The sequence below is a fragment of the Liolophura sinensis genome, chromosome 11, assembly GCF_032854445.1.
Source record: "Liolophura sinensis isolate JHLJ2023 chromosome 11, CUHK_Ljap_v2, whole genome shotgun sequence".
NCBI lineage: Eukaryota > Metazoa > Mollusca > Polyplacophora > Chitonida > Chitonidae > Liolophura > Liolophura sinensis.
In genome coordinates, this window is record NC_088305.1 from 26,640,517 (window position 1) to 26,660,740 (window position 20,224).

The following is a 20,224-nucleotide window of genomic DNA, read 5'->3' on the forward strand; positions in this document are numbered from 1 at the left end:
AGTTTCAAAACTGTGAGCCAGCGTTCTAGTCAGCTGCAGGACAGAAAGATACAGATGTATCCCATGACCCTGAATAGATCATTCGGCAGAAATTTGTGCTTGTCCTCCTCTCCCACCCAATCACACAATGTTCCCTACACTGACCAGTCACACCTCAGAGCCCGAGTCCAGTGCCCTAGTCCAGCATCCGAGTCCAGCGTCTTCCAGTCCCCAGGTTCTGCTACCCTACTGGTGCTGCAGCTACTCTGCTGAAGACACACCAGGGTGATACCCACAGTCCAGGCTGGATAAGACAAGTGTAGAGACGCTGCCTGGCAGAGGTAGGGGCAAACCCTTGGCTACAGGCTTTACTTTTTCATTATCCCTTACCAAGGCTAACCATGAGCACAGACACTGATAAGAGTCTGCTAGAAAATCTCTGAAAGGAGATGGGGCGGAGGTTGAGGGGGGGGGGGGAGATCTGAGGGTGAAAGTTGGGCTGAGGGGAACTGTTGCCAGTACTGGAGAGGGGAGGTGGGGGGTATGGGAGAGACAGCCTACAAAATGTCTTTCTGGTCATAGCTCAGAACAGCTGTGCAGCAGAGCAGGATGTAGTAATATGTCATAAAGAATCATCACCCAGAGAAGGAGGTGAAAGTGGGGCCCTAGTTTGGTGTAAGGCTAAGGCTTTATGTGCTACCCTGCTTCACAGACACACAGTAGGTAGAGGGGACCAAGAGCTGGGAGATTTATAGCCAGAACACATGTGGGCAGAGATGAGGGGGCAGGGATGAGGGTACTGGGCTTTCCTGGTGATGGGGCACATGGAGCACAAGTTAAGATAGCCTATACACCACCCCTTTCCCAGCCAGGATGTCCACAAACAACCCTATCACACATGCCCCTTGATTGCCCCCACGGGTTGGTCCAGTGTATAAAAATATTTCCCTGGTCTGGACTACCAGACTGTGCCAAGCTCAAAACAGTAGTGAGGGACAGAAGCAAGAGAAGCCTTTGACACAAAACAGCCCTGGTGCACTGGAAATAGATGAAGAGTGCAGGGAAATCTCAGGACCTTAAGATAGGTTTAGCTCCCCCTGAATGTGTAGGGATAAGAGGAGGGATAAGAGGGTGTAAACGGGTGGTGGGTACCCCTCTTTAACTTCTCCTTCAACAGCCTAATTATATCCACAGCTACATGTATACACTGTACACAGACAAAACAGAGCCCATCATCATTATCATGTTTTTTATCATAAGTTTTTTTTTTCTTTTTCATACTCATTCACTCCTTATTCCCAATATATTCCACTTTTTCAGATAATGTAGAAATAACAAAACAGAAAATTAAAGATGTAATCTGTAGAGATATCTAGTCACAATATGCAACAATGTTGCAAAAACCTCCAGTCAAGTCTGCAAAACATCACACCTGAAGAATATCATGACGATTCATAAAAATACTGGACAAACCTTACAGAGGAAATATTTACACTACCGGTACTGAGAAAAACAGGGAGAGGAGTAGTGTTGTGGGGGAGAGTGGGGTGGTGGTATAGGGGGAAGGTTTGGCTGTAGGGTCAGGGAGAGCAGGTTCACCCCTGCCAATGGTCTATGACAACCACCTGCTATTGGAAGGCGGAACTTGTCTATAAATACCACCTGTGCAGAGAACTTATAATGCCTGCCACATACACACTAGCTCTTTGAACTAGACTAACAGTCTAAACATGATAAATACATGTATATGATAACTACTTGTGCTTAATATGCAAGAAAAACATCTGGCAGCGAGCACAGACAACATTCAATTTCATCTACAGAAAGAATTTGTGTGATCATACTCTTTGGTTTACAGCTGTATTTGACAGTCTATATATTATTTTCTTTTCCATGAGCTACTGTAAAGTCATAAGACTAAATATTTGTGTCATTTCAAGAAAGCATCCATTTTCATAGCTCTACAAGAGAGTATAGAATATTAAAGAGCTATCAATGCTCCAGTTCCAAATGCATTTTGTTTCAATAGAAGATAATTAAATGACAAAGATTAAGTTAATCTGGATTTCTTTCCTTAATTTTAACCTATCCAGAATACATTTGCTGGATTAAGAAAGTCTTTTGCAAGTCTTGGACAACCAAATCAAAACAAATATGTTTTTCGTCAACTTAAGGGAATGGGCAAATTGTTCGCAAACTCTTCTTTTCAAAAAACTTTCCCAATACAATCCAATTATCTTGTTGCCATTTCTGTTTGTAAAGCTTCAATGATAAAATTTTGTTCAACATTCACTCTAGTTTCTATAGCAACTCAAAAAGTTCGTTGAAGTAATCATGCACTCATGTATGTGTACAGTCTGATCTCCAGAGATATAGAACTAGCACCTAAAATAGCAAGGCTGCACTGGTCTTCATGGGGCACAGGGTAATAAGCCACCCACCAGAAGGTAACCATAGCCCTAACAGCAGTGTGAACCATGGCTAACCAAACACAAGAGGACAGGGTTAGAATATCTACTGGAGTTCAGGAGGGTGATGACCTCAGAAAGCTTGGAGGTCGTCTATCATTGGCAGTGGAGAAGAGCCCTGACTTCTGCCAACAAGAGACCTGAACAGAACGGTCTAGTAATTATAGCTGCCAGAACTGTTTGTGTGTTCAAATGTAGCACAGTTTGTCATACTTTTAGAAGTTTACATGAAAGACAACAGAAATATGTTTGAATGTGCACACAAAAAAGAAATTTTGCATCTGTATCTACACATGACCACGCTTCTACAATGACATTGGACAGGTTTTCTCTTACTTAGAGGTGATAACTAGAAACTTAGATTTGGTAGCAAGGCTACCCAAGAGCTCTCCTGTAGGAGACATGTGAATGTAAAATTTCAGCTCAATACATAAAGTACTAAAATCATGAATTTGGTAATTTACGGTAATTAACATACACAGCCATGGAACACCCGCCTTGTGTCATTGTGCTTTACATGCGTGTAAACTTCAGGTCAATACATGCTGTAAGGGACGTTAAAAACTTTCACTCACTCCCTCACTCAATACATGCTGTACTTTTTGAAATACCACCTGAACGTTTTGTTTAACTTTGATTCAAATAAAAAATACAGTCAGGAATCTAGTAATTTATGGAATTTAATATGCACAAACCGAATCAACGATGGAATATCCCCCTTGTGACATTGTCCTTTATATGCATGTAAAACTTCAGTTCAAAACATGCTATACTTTTTGAGATACCACCACTAATATTTTGATTACAGGCCTGTGTTTTGTGAACAAACAACAGCTGCTCTTAGGTTTTCAGGTGAAATGACATCCTGGCATAAATAACACTGTAATTACGTTTCACATTTTCCAGTGATAGTACTTGTAAGTGACATTACTTTACATGTAAGCAATAAATACCTGGATACAACTGAATATTACATGGCTTGGAGCACCAAGACCTTAGTTCATGTCACTATTAAAGACAGATGTCAAAATATTGACCAATAGAAAAGCAAAAAAAAAATGCAAAACTCACCTAATTATCCAAACCGAGTATATTATAAACACACAATACATGTAGTAAAAAAAATTTATGTCTGTTTTGAAACTTTGGTTTCTCATGATCACTACAAAGAGTGAAATAACAAACAGTGCAATATATGCAAAAACCTGCCAATGAGTAGTGATTAACAAAATTAACAAACACTTCTTTTGAAACAGAAACAAACCATTGCCCTGAGATGGATTTGAACTCGTGACCCAACCCGTGACTTACCAGTATAAATCTAGGTGAAGTAGGTGGTAGCGGAGTTTGATATGGTCCCTTATTTACATTTGAATTGGTCCGTAAGTGCTGAAAAACAGAACAGAGACAATGATAAAACAGATGTTTGAGTCTGCCACTCCATTGGTTCATATCAGATTGGCTGTGGAAATTAAGGAAAGACACATTCAGTTGAATGAGCTTGTAGGTCAGTATGTTCAAGTCCATGTCCTGTTGTCTTGCTCTTTACCCAGTCTCAATGAAAAACAAACAAACTCTCCAATACAAAACAGAGGTCGGAGGAAATAATTTAAAATCTACATGTAGTAGGCATTGACAGAAGTGAGGCTGCTGTAATGCTGTCTCACTAAATCATTAGTCCAGGCTCACCCATGCCCAACAACACAGTGCTGAGAACACAATGATCAGCCTCATTATACCACTGCCTCACTAAATCACCATGCAAGACACACCAGACTTACCCTTACTGAGCATAACACTTCAATGGACTACTCTTGTAATATATGCTAACCACTGATCAACAGGAGCAGTTGTTAGCCAACGTTAAGCAAGGTCAAAAGTTAAAATTTTGCAATCAACTATGTCTTTCAGTCATTTGGCAGTTACAAACACCTAACAAGCCAATTTTAACTTGAAGGACAAAAAACTATGAATAATATCAATGGTTTAAATTATGACATATATGTATGTCAACCCAAGTTTTCGTGGAATCCACCCTAGGTACTGTAGAAGGGTGTGCATTATATCTGCTCATTATACAAGTCATTCTAGTAATGAAGTCTGCTTCACTGTGCATATAAGGCAAACTACACAAATGCAGTCCATGGTAGCCAATTTTTCCATGTGCAGAGCTCCCCTTTTCACAAAGATGATACGAACATGTTCACTTTTATTCTGATGCTAGCTTCTCTGAACAGAATTACAGGTATTCACATCAGGAAAATTGTGAGGATATCCCCCTGGCCTTAAGAATAGAGAACACCTGATGCTGGCCAGAGATAAGAGCCTCTATGAATAGCTAATGAACATGGACAGTTTCTAGATGCTCCAAAGTCTGGCCAATTTGTTACTCGGTCATCCCCTTCATCAACAGGGGGATTTGGGGATATCAGCTGCAGCTTGATTCCAAACCACAGCGACAGTCTGGGCACCAATGCAAACCTATACACAACCTTGCTTGCGCCAAGGATGGAAAAGGCCAATTGCTGTATTGGCTAATAAGTCTGGCTACATGTACATATACTTGTATGTGTAACTAGTCAAATGCAGACTGAATTGCCAAGGTTTAAGGCCAATAATATGTTCGTTGAACATAAGACAGCTGACACTCCAGATAAGGGTGCAATCTAAATTTTTCATTGGGATTTTCAGAGAAGCTTTTTATTTCCTCTCGATGTCTATTTCTTTAAAAATCCTATTTTTTTATTATAGTCAGAATAAAAGGCACTAAAATCCCTACTGATCTAGCCTATTCTTTTCTGACGGGTAGGGTTACACCTAACAAAGAATTTCTTCGGGATGGCCACTAACCTGAAAATTTATGCGTCCGTAACAGTTGGTTCCAGTCTCACCTAGCTACATGTAGATGCAAACAGGATCATAGATAAGTGCATACTGTTTACAATCAAAATGTTCTTATGATGTTAACATTCGTTACAGTGTGGCAAGTTGACGTCCAATGGCTCAGTGTCCAAAGCCATGGTGTCTGTGAGGCCACTGACAAATTTTTTGCTTTCCCAAAAACCTTAACCTCCAATGCCTCAGTGTTTAACGCAACAGTGTGTATGTGGCCACTGACGATTTTTTTTGCTTTCCCAAAAACCTTAACCTCCAATGCCTCAGTGTTTAACGCAACAGTGACAGGCCACTGACAGTTTTTTGTTTTTCCAAATACCTTAACCTCCAATGCCTCAGTGTTTAACGCAATAGTGTGTATGTGGCCACTGACAATTTTTTTGCTTTCCCAGAAACCTTAACCTCCAATGCCTCAGTGTTTAATGCAACGATGTGTATGTGGCCACTGACTATTTTTTTTGCTTTCCCAAAAACCTTAACCTCCAATGCCTCAGTGTTTAACGCAACAGTGTGTATGTGGCCACTGACAATTTTTTTGCTTTTCCAAAAACCTTAACCTCCAATGCCCCAGTGTTTAACACAACAGTGTGTATATGGCCACTGACAGTTTTTTTTTGCTTTCCCAAAAATGCTGACCTTCAATAGGTCAGCATCCAAAGCAATGGTGTCTCTGATACCACTGACAAATTTTTCTTTCTCAAAAAACTTTGGTGAGGAACAATTTTAACCTCATTAGGTTGATCTAGCATCCTTCCATCCTTGTTAAATAAAGTTGCCATCGCTATTATTTGCTACCTGTACAACATTTCCAACCTCAAGCAACCAAAGTAAACCCTTGTGTAATGGCCTTAGCCAATCCTCTATTAGTCTGCATGTCCAATATTCACGTAGATCTCTGATCACCTGAACACCTTCCCCCACTCTATACCCTTTGCTTCGTATTTATTTATTTATCTGATTGGTGTTTTACCCCGTACTCAAGAATATTCCACTAATATGACGGCGGCCAGCATTAAGGTGGGAGGAAACCAGGGAGAACCCGAGGTAAACCAATGACCATCCACAGGTGGCTAACAAACCTTCCCACGTTTAGCCGGAGAGTACCAAACTGGTGTTTTATGCCATGCTAACAAACATTTGACTTATACAACAGCCTGCAAAAGACTGGGCCAAACAGAATCTTTCATCAGTTATTTGACAAAACTAATGCCACAGCTAATTTTCTATACACAGTCCACAGAGAAATTTAAACCTAGGCAACAATAATTAATATTCATTTAAAACTTAAGTCCACATAATTAAAAGTCTTACATTTAAATTTAATTTTATGTGAATAAATTAGATCTACACCTATGTTCAAATTTATTGTACTGAATGTAAACTTAATGTAATGTAATTAGATTTAATTATCGGTATAAATACATGTACATAGCAGCTCTTACTACATTTATGTTCTAATTCAGTACGCTTATCATAAGTTTATCTTAAAAATTCATATTTTCAATCTTTGTAACTGTGTACTGTTAAATTCTTACAATTATTGTACCATGTCACTGATATATATTACGTTTGGTTATGGAAGAGATCCACCTGTAGCCAATGGCTGTACTGAATGACTGCCTAGTAAATAAAGAATTATAGCAAGTTAAATCTAACAGGGCCTGGATTCGATATCGCGACTAGCACCCTTGTCATTGATGTTCCTATTCTGTTACCTAATGAGAAGGAAACCCTAGCATGTTACATGTACATGGTCATTTGGTGTCCTTGCATATAAAGAGTCTGTGTGAAGTATCTCTTTTTCTACGGCACGCTGAAACAAAACTTTTGTGGCCTACAGATCAAAAGAAGTCAACCTGTAGCATGGATTTGAACATAGATGTCTTGAAACTTCAAACCAGCATACACATTTGGAAAATCTGATCTGTATACATGTCCATGTAACACAACAGAGTAAGTGTTGGACTGTATCGCTATTTGGAATTAGAAGTACATGCTGGCCAGCTAAGTGTCATGTTTACCTTACACTACTAGTGAGAGCAGCCTCTTGGACAACTTAGCCAGCCAGCCAGCCAGGCCCTCAGTTTATATTCATCTTTAACTCTTCCTGTTCCAATTATCTGTCGTTTGACACAGACATGCACCTAATAGATGTGTTCCTTAATCAACAAAAAACAAGACGCCATATTATGTCATAAAGATTTGAACAAGTAATGCAATCTGAGATGGCTGTACTAAATAATATGTACCAGTAAATATACACGTATAAATCCGAGCTACTCTTCAGTACATAAACAATATCGACAAACCTTTAGAACCATTCAATTCTAAGTGAAATTCGATCATTAATTTTATCATTCTGATAATGAGTGCAATGAGAGCAGGACAATGAATCTGACCTTCCAGATGTTAAATTAACATTGTTTCCATGGCCAGATGAAAGTCTACACAATATCAAAGTGCTAGATGGGTAAAACAGACAAAGTGCACATTTAACAGGTCAGAGATTTTACTGTATCTTGAGGAGGTATCAAATAACAACACAACAATGTCAAAGAAAATGAGCACCATGCTGCATTTTACATTAGTGTCTAAGTTTACAAGATATTATGTTTCACAGCCTACTGAGGCAATTATTAGTATGGATTATTAGAAACTGTGAGCCTTCTTTAAGTAAAGCATGTCAATTAAAGCATTCCATCAGTACACCACTTAGTGGATGGGCATTATGTTATTTGACTTATATATGAATTAAAACATTTCACACAAGAAACAAAGACTGATGGTGCATATGTATACATATCATTTCTGTTGATACCTATCTTCAACCTTTCCCCATGTTTGCAATGTGTTTATTCAATTCTATTCTGAAGGCATTATTCTGTGTTGATTGACAAAATATACTTTTTATGAAATCAGGAAAGCAGCCAATCCAACCAATGTAGTTTTTTCTCCAGAATCCAATTAAAAATGTGCATAAATTGAACTGAAATTTCCTCTTTCACAAGCAAAAAGGTTGAGGAATTAGGGTAAAAGGAATAATGTAAATGCACCAAAGGCCTTGAAATGAAGAAATTTCAGCTGATTTATTCATCCATGTACATATCCATATCAAATAACAAAAACTATGTTATTAAACTGATGATATTTTAGAAGTTAAGACTACTTGTAAACCAGTAAGACATCAGCATTTGGATCTAATACAATCAACACCTCACTCAGCATATTTTTAACATATGGAAAACTTCCACAGAGCCATTATACCAAGTTTACCTATTTACACTCCAACCGATGATCGCAATTTTAAGTGCATTTTGATTGAGCTAATCACATATGTATACTTACCATATATCAGAGCTGGGATATGCACATCACTTACTGAGTACTTATAGCCACTGTTTCGTATTAACACGTATGTAGACGAGGCCAGTAATAAAGCTTGAAATTAATTATGTCAGCTGTTTTCTGGAGTATTGTTGTCCACAGTAAACAGAGCTAATATTGTGTTGCTAAATTTCGAATCAGAAAAAAAAGAAATATACACACACACAAAAAAGAAGACCGGATGCTGGCAAGACATTCACCTAACCTAACTGACCAAAGAAATACGACAAGGAATTTCAGCATTATCCGAGGCTGCAAAGCTGGCCAAGTTTTTGCGACAGCGGAAAAAAGGGCTTGGTCTGGAACGTGCCCTGTTTGTGGATTCAGCAACTGGGATGCATTGTTTGGTCACACTACAGAAAAGGTATAGTTAAAGGGAGATAATCCTGCATTCACTTATCACACCCAGCAACATGCAATCTGAACTAAGATGTCTGTATCTGTGGCGAGCAGAGTGTGTAACGGAAACTAACAACGTGATGTTACAATTGGAAACTTCGGCTTCTGAATCAATACTTAATCCTATTCTGTGGCATGATAACCACGCTTTCACCTGAAAAAATTGCGTCCACATATAAATGTATGCATACCTTGTACATATAGGCCTAAGCTACTAAACTGTGAATTTTCCGGTAACAAATTTACATCAAAGCAGGAGCCTGTAGCAAGGTTCAGGTATGAAAATTCACAGCCTAAATGTACAAATTCGGTATACAATCTGATCATTAGATTAGAGTGTTAAAATGCAACGTTTTCTCAATACTTTCTTCAGATAAGGAATAAATTCAGCCTACTTGTACAGGCATACCTGTGCACCCAAAGGCAATTATGTCTTGCATTTGCGACCTATATGAAATTCTGCTTTTTATTTATTTTTTGTTTCATTGGTGTTTACCGTGTATTCAAAAATATTAAATGCTGCTTTTTAGCTTATATTACAATGTTAATACTTGAAATTCTACACACAACTGATCAGAATATAAAACTTTACAACAGTTACATTTAATAGCAATTGTACTTTTTGGTCTTGTGTAAAAAATATGAAACTATTACATTTTTTTCCCCATTTTTTGTCAAGGTGTGTGATTAAAACCTCCCCTTAAAATCTTAATTTTGTTAGTCAAACATGTACACGTAACTGTTTAACATTTAACTGTTTAACATGTACCAACATAAATACATATAGTTAAATTAAAGTCATAAATATCACAAAAATATTCAGAAATATAAGCACCGAATTTTATTTTGGGCTTTTGGGGTCTTTTGAATTTGTCCATTCACTTATGGTATGAATAGACATCTACACATGACCTTATTGTAACAGTGGCCAATTGTCTTACTGAAATAGGCTGCAAGAAGAAAATCAAGAATATGGCCGTTTTTTATTTATTTATTTATTTATTTATTATTTTTAATTGACATACATGTACTGTTAATTAAAAATGTCAACCAGACTGATACACGTCATATGAATGCTACCTGGGGTTTCAATTTGGTTTCATTACTGACCTGTACACCCCATTCTTTACACAATCTCCACAGGCGTCTATACGCACTGTGATTCTACATAGACCCCTATGCCGGGTAGATGTTTTACCCTATGCACAAGAACTGTCAATACAAATAGCATGAGCAAAGACGCCAGGCTCCAGGTGAATAATGAGTAACCACAGCTTTCTGCAATGTAAGTGTGCATGTATATTCTAGAAAGAAGGATCAGTTTTCAAAGTGATGAAATGTCCATATTTGCTCAATACCCGGGTGACAGATTTCGGAGGCCTTTTGAATCCGCTGCTTGCATGTTTGCTCGAAAAAATCAGGTCAGCTTCAGTCTACAATGCCTCTACCCCCAAATAAACAAACGCTGTGAATGAGCAGGCCTGCTCGGAATAATAGAGGTTGAAAATGAAAGCAGTTTATAGATCCATGTCTATGCTACCATAAAATTGCATACCATAACCAGAAAGGTCAGCATCCCTTAGGGTTCACCATTGGGGAAACAACGAAATTACTGAAACAAAACTATTGAAAGTATTTCACTACCTTAAAGAGGAGAGACCAGAGATTTTTTAGCACAAAATCTGTATGTACTAATCAAAACAAATTTTCAGCAGTTACAAAGAATAGCTTAACTGTGTTACCTTTTGGTAAATACCAGACTCATGCCTGTTCTATTTACAGTGTGAAAATGATTCTACAATTCCAAAACATTACAATATTTTAAATTTTACAACTAATTTTGAATGGAAAGATGTGCACAGACAATTCTGATATAGAATCTTAACATCTATGACAAACACAACAGCTTAACCAATCAGGTTACAGTTAACAGAATGACAAACAATGACACATGTGTAATAAGACTGTGAACTGAGTGTTTATTATTACATTCATATAATTGACAACATTCAAACCATGGTATATTACAACTGAAAGGCTTTAACTTTGAAATTCTAAACTTTAACCTTAATTTTATCTATAAAAATGTCACACTTCTTCCATGAAACAGCAACTCTCTTCTGTAAAATTGTAATTAATTTTCATCCGTAATATGACAGTTTTCAATTTTATCAATGAAAGGCAAATTTCAAATCTCAAACTTTAAATTTTTATGTGATATGATAACCAAATAATGCTACTAAAACTTGCACATGTGTGCATAGGCCTATAGCCAGCAATGGTATTTGTTACCATAATTGTGAGGGTGTTGCTTGCAATATCCCTCAAGACTACCATGAAATGCAAAATACAAATATAGCGTCATAAAATGCATCTGATCTTAGCCATTTCATGAAGAGTTCATAAAGTCTATCAGATCACAGCTCCAGTATTTTGCATGTACCATTATATGTATGTTCCAAAATAGCTCCACTTGTAGCAAGACACTGGAGTCTGTCTGACGCTTAAATTTACATGTACATGTAAAAATGGCTCTGGTTTTAATTACACTATTAAACCCTCAAGTGGCAGCTTGGGTGCATTAAGGGTATAGACTTTGGGCAACAGTCTTCAGGAGGATGACCCCAAAAAGGGCACATTAGAGTTCTGGTTCCCATGGCAACCACTCTGCAAGACCACAATGACATCAGCTGGGTTATATATGTATGTATAAATATACAAGTACCTTAAAGAGATGTGTGCATTGGGATATTGGGTACATACAGGTTTTGAAAAAATTGATCTGCCTTAATTTAGCTTCTGAAGTTGTAGACAAACAAAAAAAAAATAAGAAATAAAAAAAAAAGCATATTTGTTGTCCTAAAAATAACAACTGCAATGAAAGGTGAAGAAACAGGATTTGAAACTGTTTTACAACACAAACAACAACAATGTGGGATAGGACGGCAATTGATTAAGACTTGCCTTTAATTAGCACATGTCAAGTATGCCACAAAGTATGTACATGTACAAAAATTGCTTTTTGTGTTTCACGTCAGAATAATTTTATGGCATGGCATGGCATGATAGGAAAGGGCACGAAACACATCTGAAAGGAATGAATGAATGGATTGGGTAACAATTTTTATGAGTTTTCTGCTCTAAATGAAACCACATTCAACAATGTTTCAAGAGGCTATACTGGAGACTTCTGGCAAAAACTCAATCAGTGAAAACCCAAATGACATTTTGCAATTATATTAGAATATATCACTCCCATCTATGCACATGTTACCATTCAAAATAGGTAAAAAAAAGTTATAAAGCAGGTCACAATATAACTTTTCATTACTTTAGAATCATTTTACTACCACAAATATTACATCAGTCTGATATTTACTGTAAAGCAATAATTTGAACAATTCTTGGTAAATAAAGAATATCTGACTCTATGCGCGCATAAGGACTTATTCTGTACAGAGACTCATTAACTTTTGACAATGTCGGACAGGTTTACAGGAAGGTTAATTGGACATCTGATAAACGTCTCGACCATAAGCTTCCAGCTGCATGGTTTCATTGGACCGCATTGGTCAGATAAGGGATACTAACGATGGTCCGCACGGGAACAGCCGCTGTAGATCATTCGGCCATTGTTAAGACCCGGTATGTAAAAATACATGCATACACATTTTTAAGGGATTTCATTTTTTTTTCACCACAGTTATCAATCTTATCTTTCTTAACACGTGTTCCTATAATTGTACCTAATAACATGATTTTCATTCATTCATGCATACCTGGTGGTGGAAAACGATAAATAAACACATACTGGGTAGTGAGCATTGTCCTAGTTAACTGATGGACAAAAACACAGCTTTATGCCTTAAGTCCATTAATTACATTTTTGTTAATTACCCTATCCTTCATAGTGTCATTTACTGTTTACTGTTGCATATATCTGGATGTTCTCTCCTAAAATGCAAGCTAAACCTTTGAACTGCAGTTTCTTTTCAGAACCTGTTTTCTAATGATATTGCATTGCTAAAACCCATTTTTCAAAAAGGTTTTTGACCTGTATATACATGCTCTGTACAAACTTGTACTTAAACCGGCATGCCCATTACAAGCTTGTACTTAAAACAATCAGGGAATAACATTTAGTGTGCCATAAACAACAAATTTCTATGTAGAACCCGATACTGCATGTGTCTGATTTTCGACGAGATATTATTAAACGGTTGGTTATAAAGAACTCGATGCATATAGATGACACTTCAATCTTGTTTACTATACTTTTATGGGTATAAGAGAAGTAGATATACAGGCTTGTATGATCCACGTACTAGTGTATGTGACTGGTGTTTTGTTATTTCTATATGTACGTAATTGGAAATAACCATTTCTGTTTTGGACAGAAAAACTATTGTAGGTAACTAGTAAGTAATTGTATGGATACAATGTACTACAACATGACACAGCTAGTGCAGCTAAACACTGCTAAAATGCCACATAAACACATACATTTGACCAAAAAAAAATCACAACATTTGTCAGCAAAGACTTAAAAGATTTACAATAAGCAGGTTATAGAGTGCATTTAAGAAGACATGTACTTGTCTGAACACAGTCTCTTGGCGATTCGCAAATCTAAAAGGTTAAGTTACCACAGAAATGGACATTTGAGTAGAGTGGTAAACACTGCCCTGTACACTACACTGTATAGCTAAAAACTGGTTGACATATTTGCATAAGTATATACAGAGCTGTACACTTGAGCACAGGGCATATTCCTAACTAGTATTCTATATCAACTCATGTTTTCTAAGCAGGATCATTATAATAATACAAGTACTTATATACCTGGAGTTTTCTTAGATGATAAATTTGACACCACCACCACATCTAAGTGAAAAATGGTTGGGTATGATTGGGTACATACATGTTTATATACAAGTACATACAATATAATATGATATTATATAAATACTATGTAGCCTAATGAATACACCTACATAAAGAAATTAAAATGCATGTATACCTACATGTACGACTGTCTACATGTACGAAGCATGTATGATTGTCTGCATGTATGAATATCTACATGTACAAAGCATGTATGTTTGTCTCCATGTACAAATGTCTACAAGTACGAAGCATGTATGAATGTCTACATGTACGAACCATGTATGTTTGTCTACATGTACAAATGTCTACATGTGCGAAGCATGTACGTTTGTCTACATGTATGAAGCATGTATGTTTGTCTGCGTGTGTGATTGTCTACATGTGCGAAGCATGTATGTTTGTCTGCATGTATGAATGTTCACATGTGCGAACCATGTATGTTTGTCTACATGTATGAAGCATGTATGTTTGTCTGCGTGTGTGATTGTCTACATGTACGAAGCATGTATGTTTGTCTGCATGTACGAATGTCTGCATATACGAATGTCTACATGTACGCAGCATGTATGTTTGTCAGCATGTACAAATGTCTACATGTGCGAACCATGTATGTTTGTCTGCATGTATGAATGTTCACATGTGCGAAGCATGTACGTTTGTCTACATGTATGAAGCATGTATGTTTGTCTGCGTGTGTGATTGTCTACATGTACGAAGCATGTATGTTTGTCTGCATGTATGAATGTTCACATGTGCGAACCATGTATGTTTGTCTGCATGTACGAATGTCTGCATATACGAATGTCTACATGTACGCAGCATGTATGTTTGTCAGCATGTAAAAATGTCTACATGTGCGAACCATGTATGTTTGTCTGCATGTACGAATGTCTACATGTGCGAACCATGTACGTTTGTCTACATGTACGAAGCATGTATGTTTGTCTGCATGTACGAATGTCTACATGTACGAAGCATGTATGTTTGTCTGCATGTATGAATGTTCACATATGCGAACCATGTATGTTTGTCTGCATGTACGAATGTCTGCATGTACGAATGTCTACATGTACGCAGCATGTATGTTTGTCAGCATGTACAATGTCTACATGTGCGAACCATGTATGTTTGTCTGCATGTACGAATGTCTATATGTGCGAACCATGTATGTTTGTCCACATGTACGAAGCATGTATGTTTGTCTGCATGTACGAATGTCTACATGTACGAAGCATGTATGTTTGTCTGCATGTATGAATGTTCACATGTGCGAACCATGTATGTTTGTCTGCATGTACGAATGTCTACATGTACAAATGTCTACATGTACGAAGCATGTATGTTTGTCTGCATGTACAAATGTCTACATGTACGAAGCATGTATGTTTGTCTGCATGTACGAATGTCTACATGTTCGAACCATGTATGTTTGTCTGCATGTACGAATGTCTGTGTATGAACCATGTATGTTTGTCTGCATGTACGAATGTCTGCATGTACGAATGTCTGCATGTACGAATGTCTACATGTAAGAAGCATGAATGTCTGTCTGCATGTACGAATGTCTACATGTACGAAGCATGTTTGTCTGCATGTACAAATGTCTACATGAATGAAGCATGTATGTTTGTCTGCATTTACGAATGCCTACATGTACGAAGCATGGATGTTTGTCTACATCTCTTGACGGAGTACATAATGCGAGGGAATTTGGGCATACGAAGCATGTATGTTTGTCTGCATGTATGAATGTCTACATGTACGAAGCATGTATGTTTGTCTGCATGTATGAATGTTCACATGTGCGCACCATGTATGTTTGTCTCCATGTACGAATGTCTGCATGTACATGTCTACATGTATGAAGCATGTATGTTTGTCTGCAAGTACAAATGTCTACATGTACGAACCATGTATGTTTGTCTGCATGTACAAATGTCTACATGTACGAAGCATGGATGTGTCTGCATGTACAAATGTCTACATGTAGGAAGCATATTTGTCTGCATGTACGAATGTCTACATGTGCGAACCATGTATGTTTGTCTGCATGTACGAATGTCTGCATGTGCAAACCATGTATGTTTGTCTGCATGTACGAATGTCTACATGTACGAACCATGTATGTTTGTCTGCATGTACAAATGTCTACATGTACGAAGCATGAATGTCTGTTTGCATGTACGAATGTCTACATGTGCGAAGTATGTATGTTTGTCTGCATGTACGAATGTCTACATATACGAAGCATATTTGTCTGCATGTACGAATGTCTACATGTATGAATCATGTATGTTTGTCTGCATGTATGAATGCCTACATGTAGAAATCATGTATGTTTGTCTGCATGTACGAATGTCTACATGTACGAACCATGTATGCTTGTCTACACGTACGAATGTCTACATGTACGAAGCATGAATGTCTGTCTGCATGTACGAATGTCTACATGTATGAAGCATATTTGTCTGCATGTACAAATGTCTACATGTACAAACCATGTATGTTGGTCTACATGTACGAATGTCTACATGTACGAAGCATGTATGTTTGTCTACATCTCTTTACGGAGTACAAAATGCGAGGGAATTTGGGCACACAGGTATCTTCTGACAGCTTTTAAATTTGCTGGCACTCAACAAAAAGACAGGCCTTTTCTAAAAGTGTACCATTACATTAGTTTTAAGTGTTTTCAGAAAGCTGAAGGGAGAATCCAGGAAATATTATCCAGTTCTGGGCTTAAATTTGTTATTGTGTAAAAAAAATATCAGTTTACTGCAAATGTTTATACATAATAGGTTAACAGTAATCCTGTTTCCACATACCGACCACCACTTTCTGGCCTTATGAGTGAAACGGAGTTTTTCTTTCAACCGAAACGGAGCTTTTTTTGTTTTGGTTTCGACAGACTGTTTGAGATATGAAACATTGATGTGCTTCCTTCACTGATTAAAGCAATTATCACTGCATGTATATGAACTCAAGCTGGCCTCCTAGTAGATAGTGCAACCTGATAATCGATGAACATGTCAGGATGCCAGTCCAGTGAAGTGTGAAGGAAGACATGTGCTGGAAGCTTACAACCTAGAGCACCAGTCTAGATTGACTGAAACTCACAAAATGAGCAACTGGTCTTGACATCACTTTCAAAAAATATTCAATAGTCATGAATCAAAACAGATTGGTTATGCATAGTTGGTTTATGGAATAATTGAGTGAGTGCTTGGGGCTTAACATCGTACTCAACATTTTTTCAGTCATATGACGACGAAGGAATCCTTATGATGTATGTAATGCGCCTCCTTGTCACAGGACGGATTTCCACCACTCTTTTATCTAGTGCTGCTTCACTGAGATGACTTACCGAAGGCAAGTAAGCCGCCCGCCCAAGCCATTATACTGATACACGTCAACCAGTCGCTGCACTACCCCCTTCATGCTGAACGCCAAGCGAGGAAGTTACAGCTTCCTCTTTTAAAGTCTTAGGTGTGACTCGACCCAGGATTGATCCTGGTATGGAACAAGTGATTGTCACTCTCGGTTTGTTAAAGGACATGTCAAAAATGATAAAATCCTTTGAGAAAACAAATAATCATGCAACACCTTACATGTATATCAAAAAGTAACCTGAATACTGCATCCAGATGAATGTTCTGTGCATAACATATAGTCTCTTGAAATATTGTCCTTACTTATCAAAATAAACGAAGATTTCAATCAACAAAAGCAGTTCAAAACCAAGTCTGATATGAATTATTGTCAGGGTATTAATCACATAGTTTACTGGGAAAATCAGCCACTGGTAATGAGAAAATTAAGATACCCATAAATAGTGATTACCCCATGAGTGAATGCTTGGGGTTTAACGTCGTTCGTTTAGCAATATTTCAGTGATATGACGACGAAATTCCCCCATGAAGAATTAACTATAATGATCTTTAAATAGAGAGTCAATATTTAGAGAGGAAACATACACTGATACTTTATGTATCAATGAACTGTCACTTTGTCCACAAGGAATACGGCTGGATCACAACGGCCTGAAGTTCTGTCTGCCGCACATCTCCATGTTCAGTTTTTGAACAGACAACATGCTTTTACAGTCAAACAATGTTGCTGGTAAATGTTCATATCTGGCAAAGTAGGTTTTAACTTGCCTATCATAAGACTTTTATCAAACTTTTGACTCCTGAAAACAAAACCTGAATGTAAACTGCATGCTTGCCTTGAGCTGATCAAAATAATAGCGCCAGCTGAGGTCAAATGGAGAAAACAAGTCAGACCATGTGCGCTCACATGCAGTCACTTGCGCTAGGCTAAGGTCAAGGACAGAACGATCGGAAGACGAAGTAGGTCCAGTTTTTCACGAGGAACCATTTGGCAGAGACCAAAGTAGCTTACTATGTCTCATGTTTGATTTCATATGCCCCCCTTCTTCCAATATTGCCTTCTTGGAACTAGTCAACCCAGAGGGTCATGAAGATTTCTGTAAAAGGGAGATAATTTGTAACACGAACAGTTTGCCTTGCAGAATTCTGATATGTTCAAATTGAGTAAAATTTGGAATATTTCTTTCCAAAAACAACCTCAAACTGAATAAAAAAAAAATATAACCAGGTTACTGAGTTTTTTATTCATTCGATGGACCGAATACTGGCTCGTCTGGACAACTTCTAAAAAACACACATAAAAGAATAAAAAGTGTTTGCACCCCACCTGTCTGATATTCTCCATCTGTGGAACACTTGATAGTTCTCAATCCATGAACAAAAGGTGCCCACTGTATGTGCTTGAGACTGCATGTTCAAATTTTCCACTATTCGGTAAATTTCACTGCTATGTGCAGTTACTCCACATGGGGGTGTGGGGGGTGGGGGGTGGATGGTATAAGGTGGATTTATACCATTTAGTATCATATTATAGTACGATTTTGTAACAGCCATGAAGATTAAAAAAAAATAAAAACAAGTATGTGAAATATGTAGATGACTGCTGGTACTTTGTCTGCATAACACACTGAGTTAGATTTGTCGTTTAGATCTGATCATTTGTGTCCACAGTCAAAACGATGATCCAGGTCTGTTTTGACGATCGAGATATGTCAGACTTATATTGTACTAGTATTCTAATTAAGTAGCCTATTTCCGTCATCGCTACACAATAATAGACCAAATATCATAACACTATAAGGGACTGACGACGAAATTACCGTACAGCTTCGTCAATGATGGCATAGAGACACAGTTTATGTCTAGAACAAAAAACAACTGATGCATATTTCAGCCTAAGTCTGAATCACTACGCTGTATTATACCTCACCCTTTCTAATATATGTTATTAACACAGTCAGGGCTATAATGCTCGCACAAAGGCCTGGTTACCCACAAAATGACTGGCTTGACAATTTCGTGCAAAATTTCAGCCTACAGCACCGGTGTTTGTAGCCTACCACATGGACTTTCCTGATTAAAGTATGCATATGACAAACATATATAATACAATGTAGATTATAAAGTTGTAGCCTTGTACAGATCAGGAACATACAGGTAACTGGTGCAGTGATGTCAGCATTTCTCACGCTTGATATTATCAGCAGACATCGATAGTTATACTGTTGTAGAGTTTTTAGACTGATTCTGTACAGGGTACACAGGCAGAGGTCAATGAGGTCAGGCAACATAAACTAAAGGGTCCAGAGAAAACCAAATAACCTGGAGTAAACCAAAGTACCCAGAGGAAACCAAAGTGCCAGAAGGAAACCAAAGTGCCTGAATGAAAGTGATTGATCCGAAGGAAACTGTGCATCACTTTCAGCCCGGGACATGCCAAACTCACATCCTGGTGCCTGGCTTAATTAAAGCTGTCGCTAAAATATATGAGAGCTGGATTTGAACGTGTAACCGAGGATTTCATTTTGGTCTAATTGTTGAAATGACACCTACATACCCTCCACTGAATATGACATATGCTAAAGGTGTTAACCTGACTGGTGTTTTACACCATACTCAAAGCTACTTTATTTTATCCAATGGCAGCCAGCACTGCGGGAAAAACCCGGGCAGAGCCCAGTGGAAACCCATGAGCATTTGCAGGTTTCTGGAAAACCTTCCATTCACGTACAGTCTGAGATTATTAAGTCAACTAGCATGAGATGGACTTGAACTCACAGTGGCCGCACTGTTGAGCGGCTGCTAGGTTACTGTGCTGCGCTG

The 20,224-nt window shown here is 37.8% G+C and overlaps 1 protein-coding gene across 6 annotated transcripts in view; it reads right to left on the reverse strand.

Moving 5' to 3' along the window:
• LOC135477942 (RNA-binding motif, single-stranded-interacting protein 1-like) overlaps window positions 1-20,224 on the reverse strand; it is a 127,323-nt gene that overhangs the window by 98,901 nt on the left and 8,198 nt on the right. For 4 of the 6 annotated variants that reach the window (XM_064758172.1, XM_064758174.1, XM_064758171.1 and 1 more), the window contains exon 3: window positions 3,759-3,836. The exons of 1 other annotated variant lie outside the window; for it this stretch is intronic. In XM_064758172.1, coding sequence (XP_064614242.1) covers window positions 3,759-3,836 — 78 coding nt within the window. Of the gene's footprint in view, window positions 1-3,758; window positions 3,837-8,888; window positions 8,971-20,224 lie in introns of those variants that run through there. One more of the 6 variants, XM_064758175.1, reaches the window with a different exon arrangement.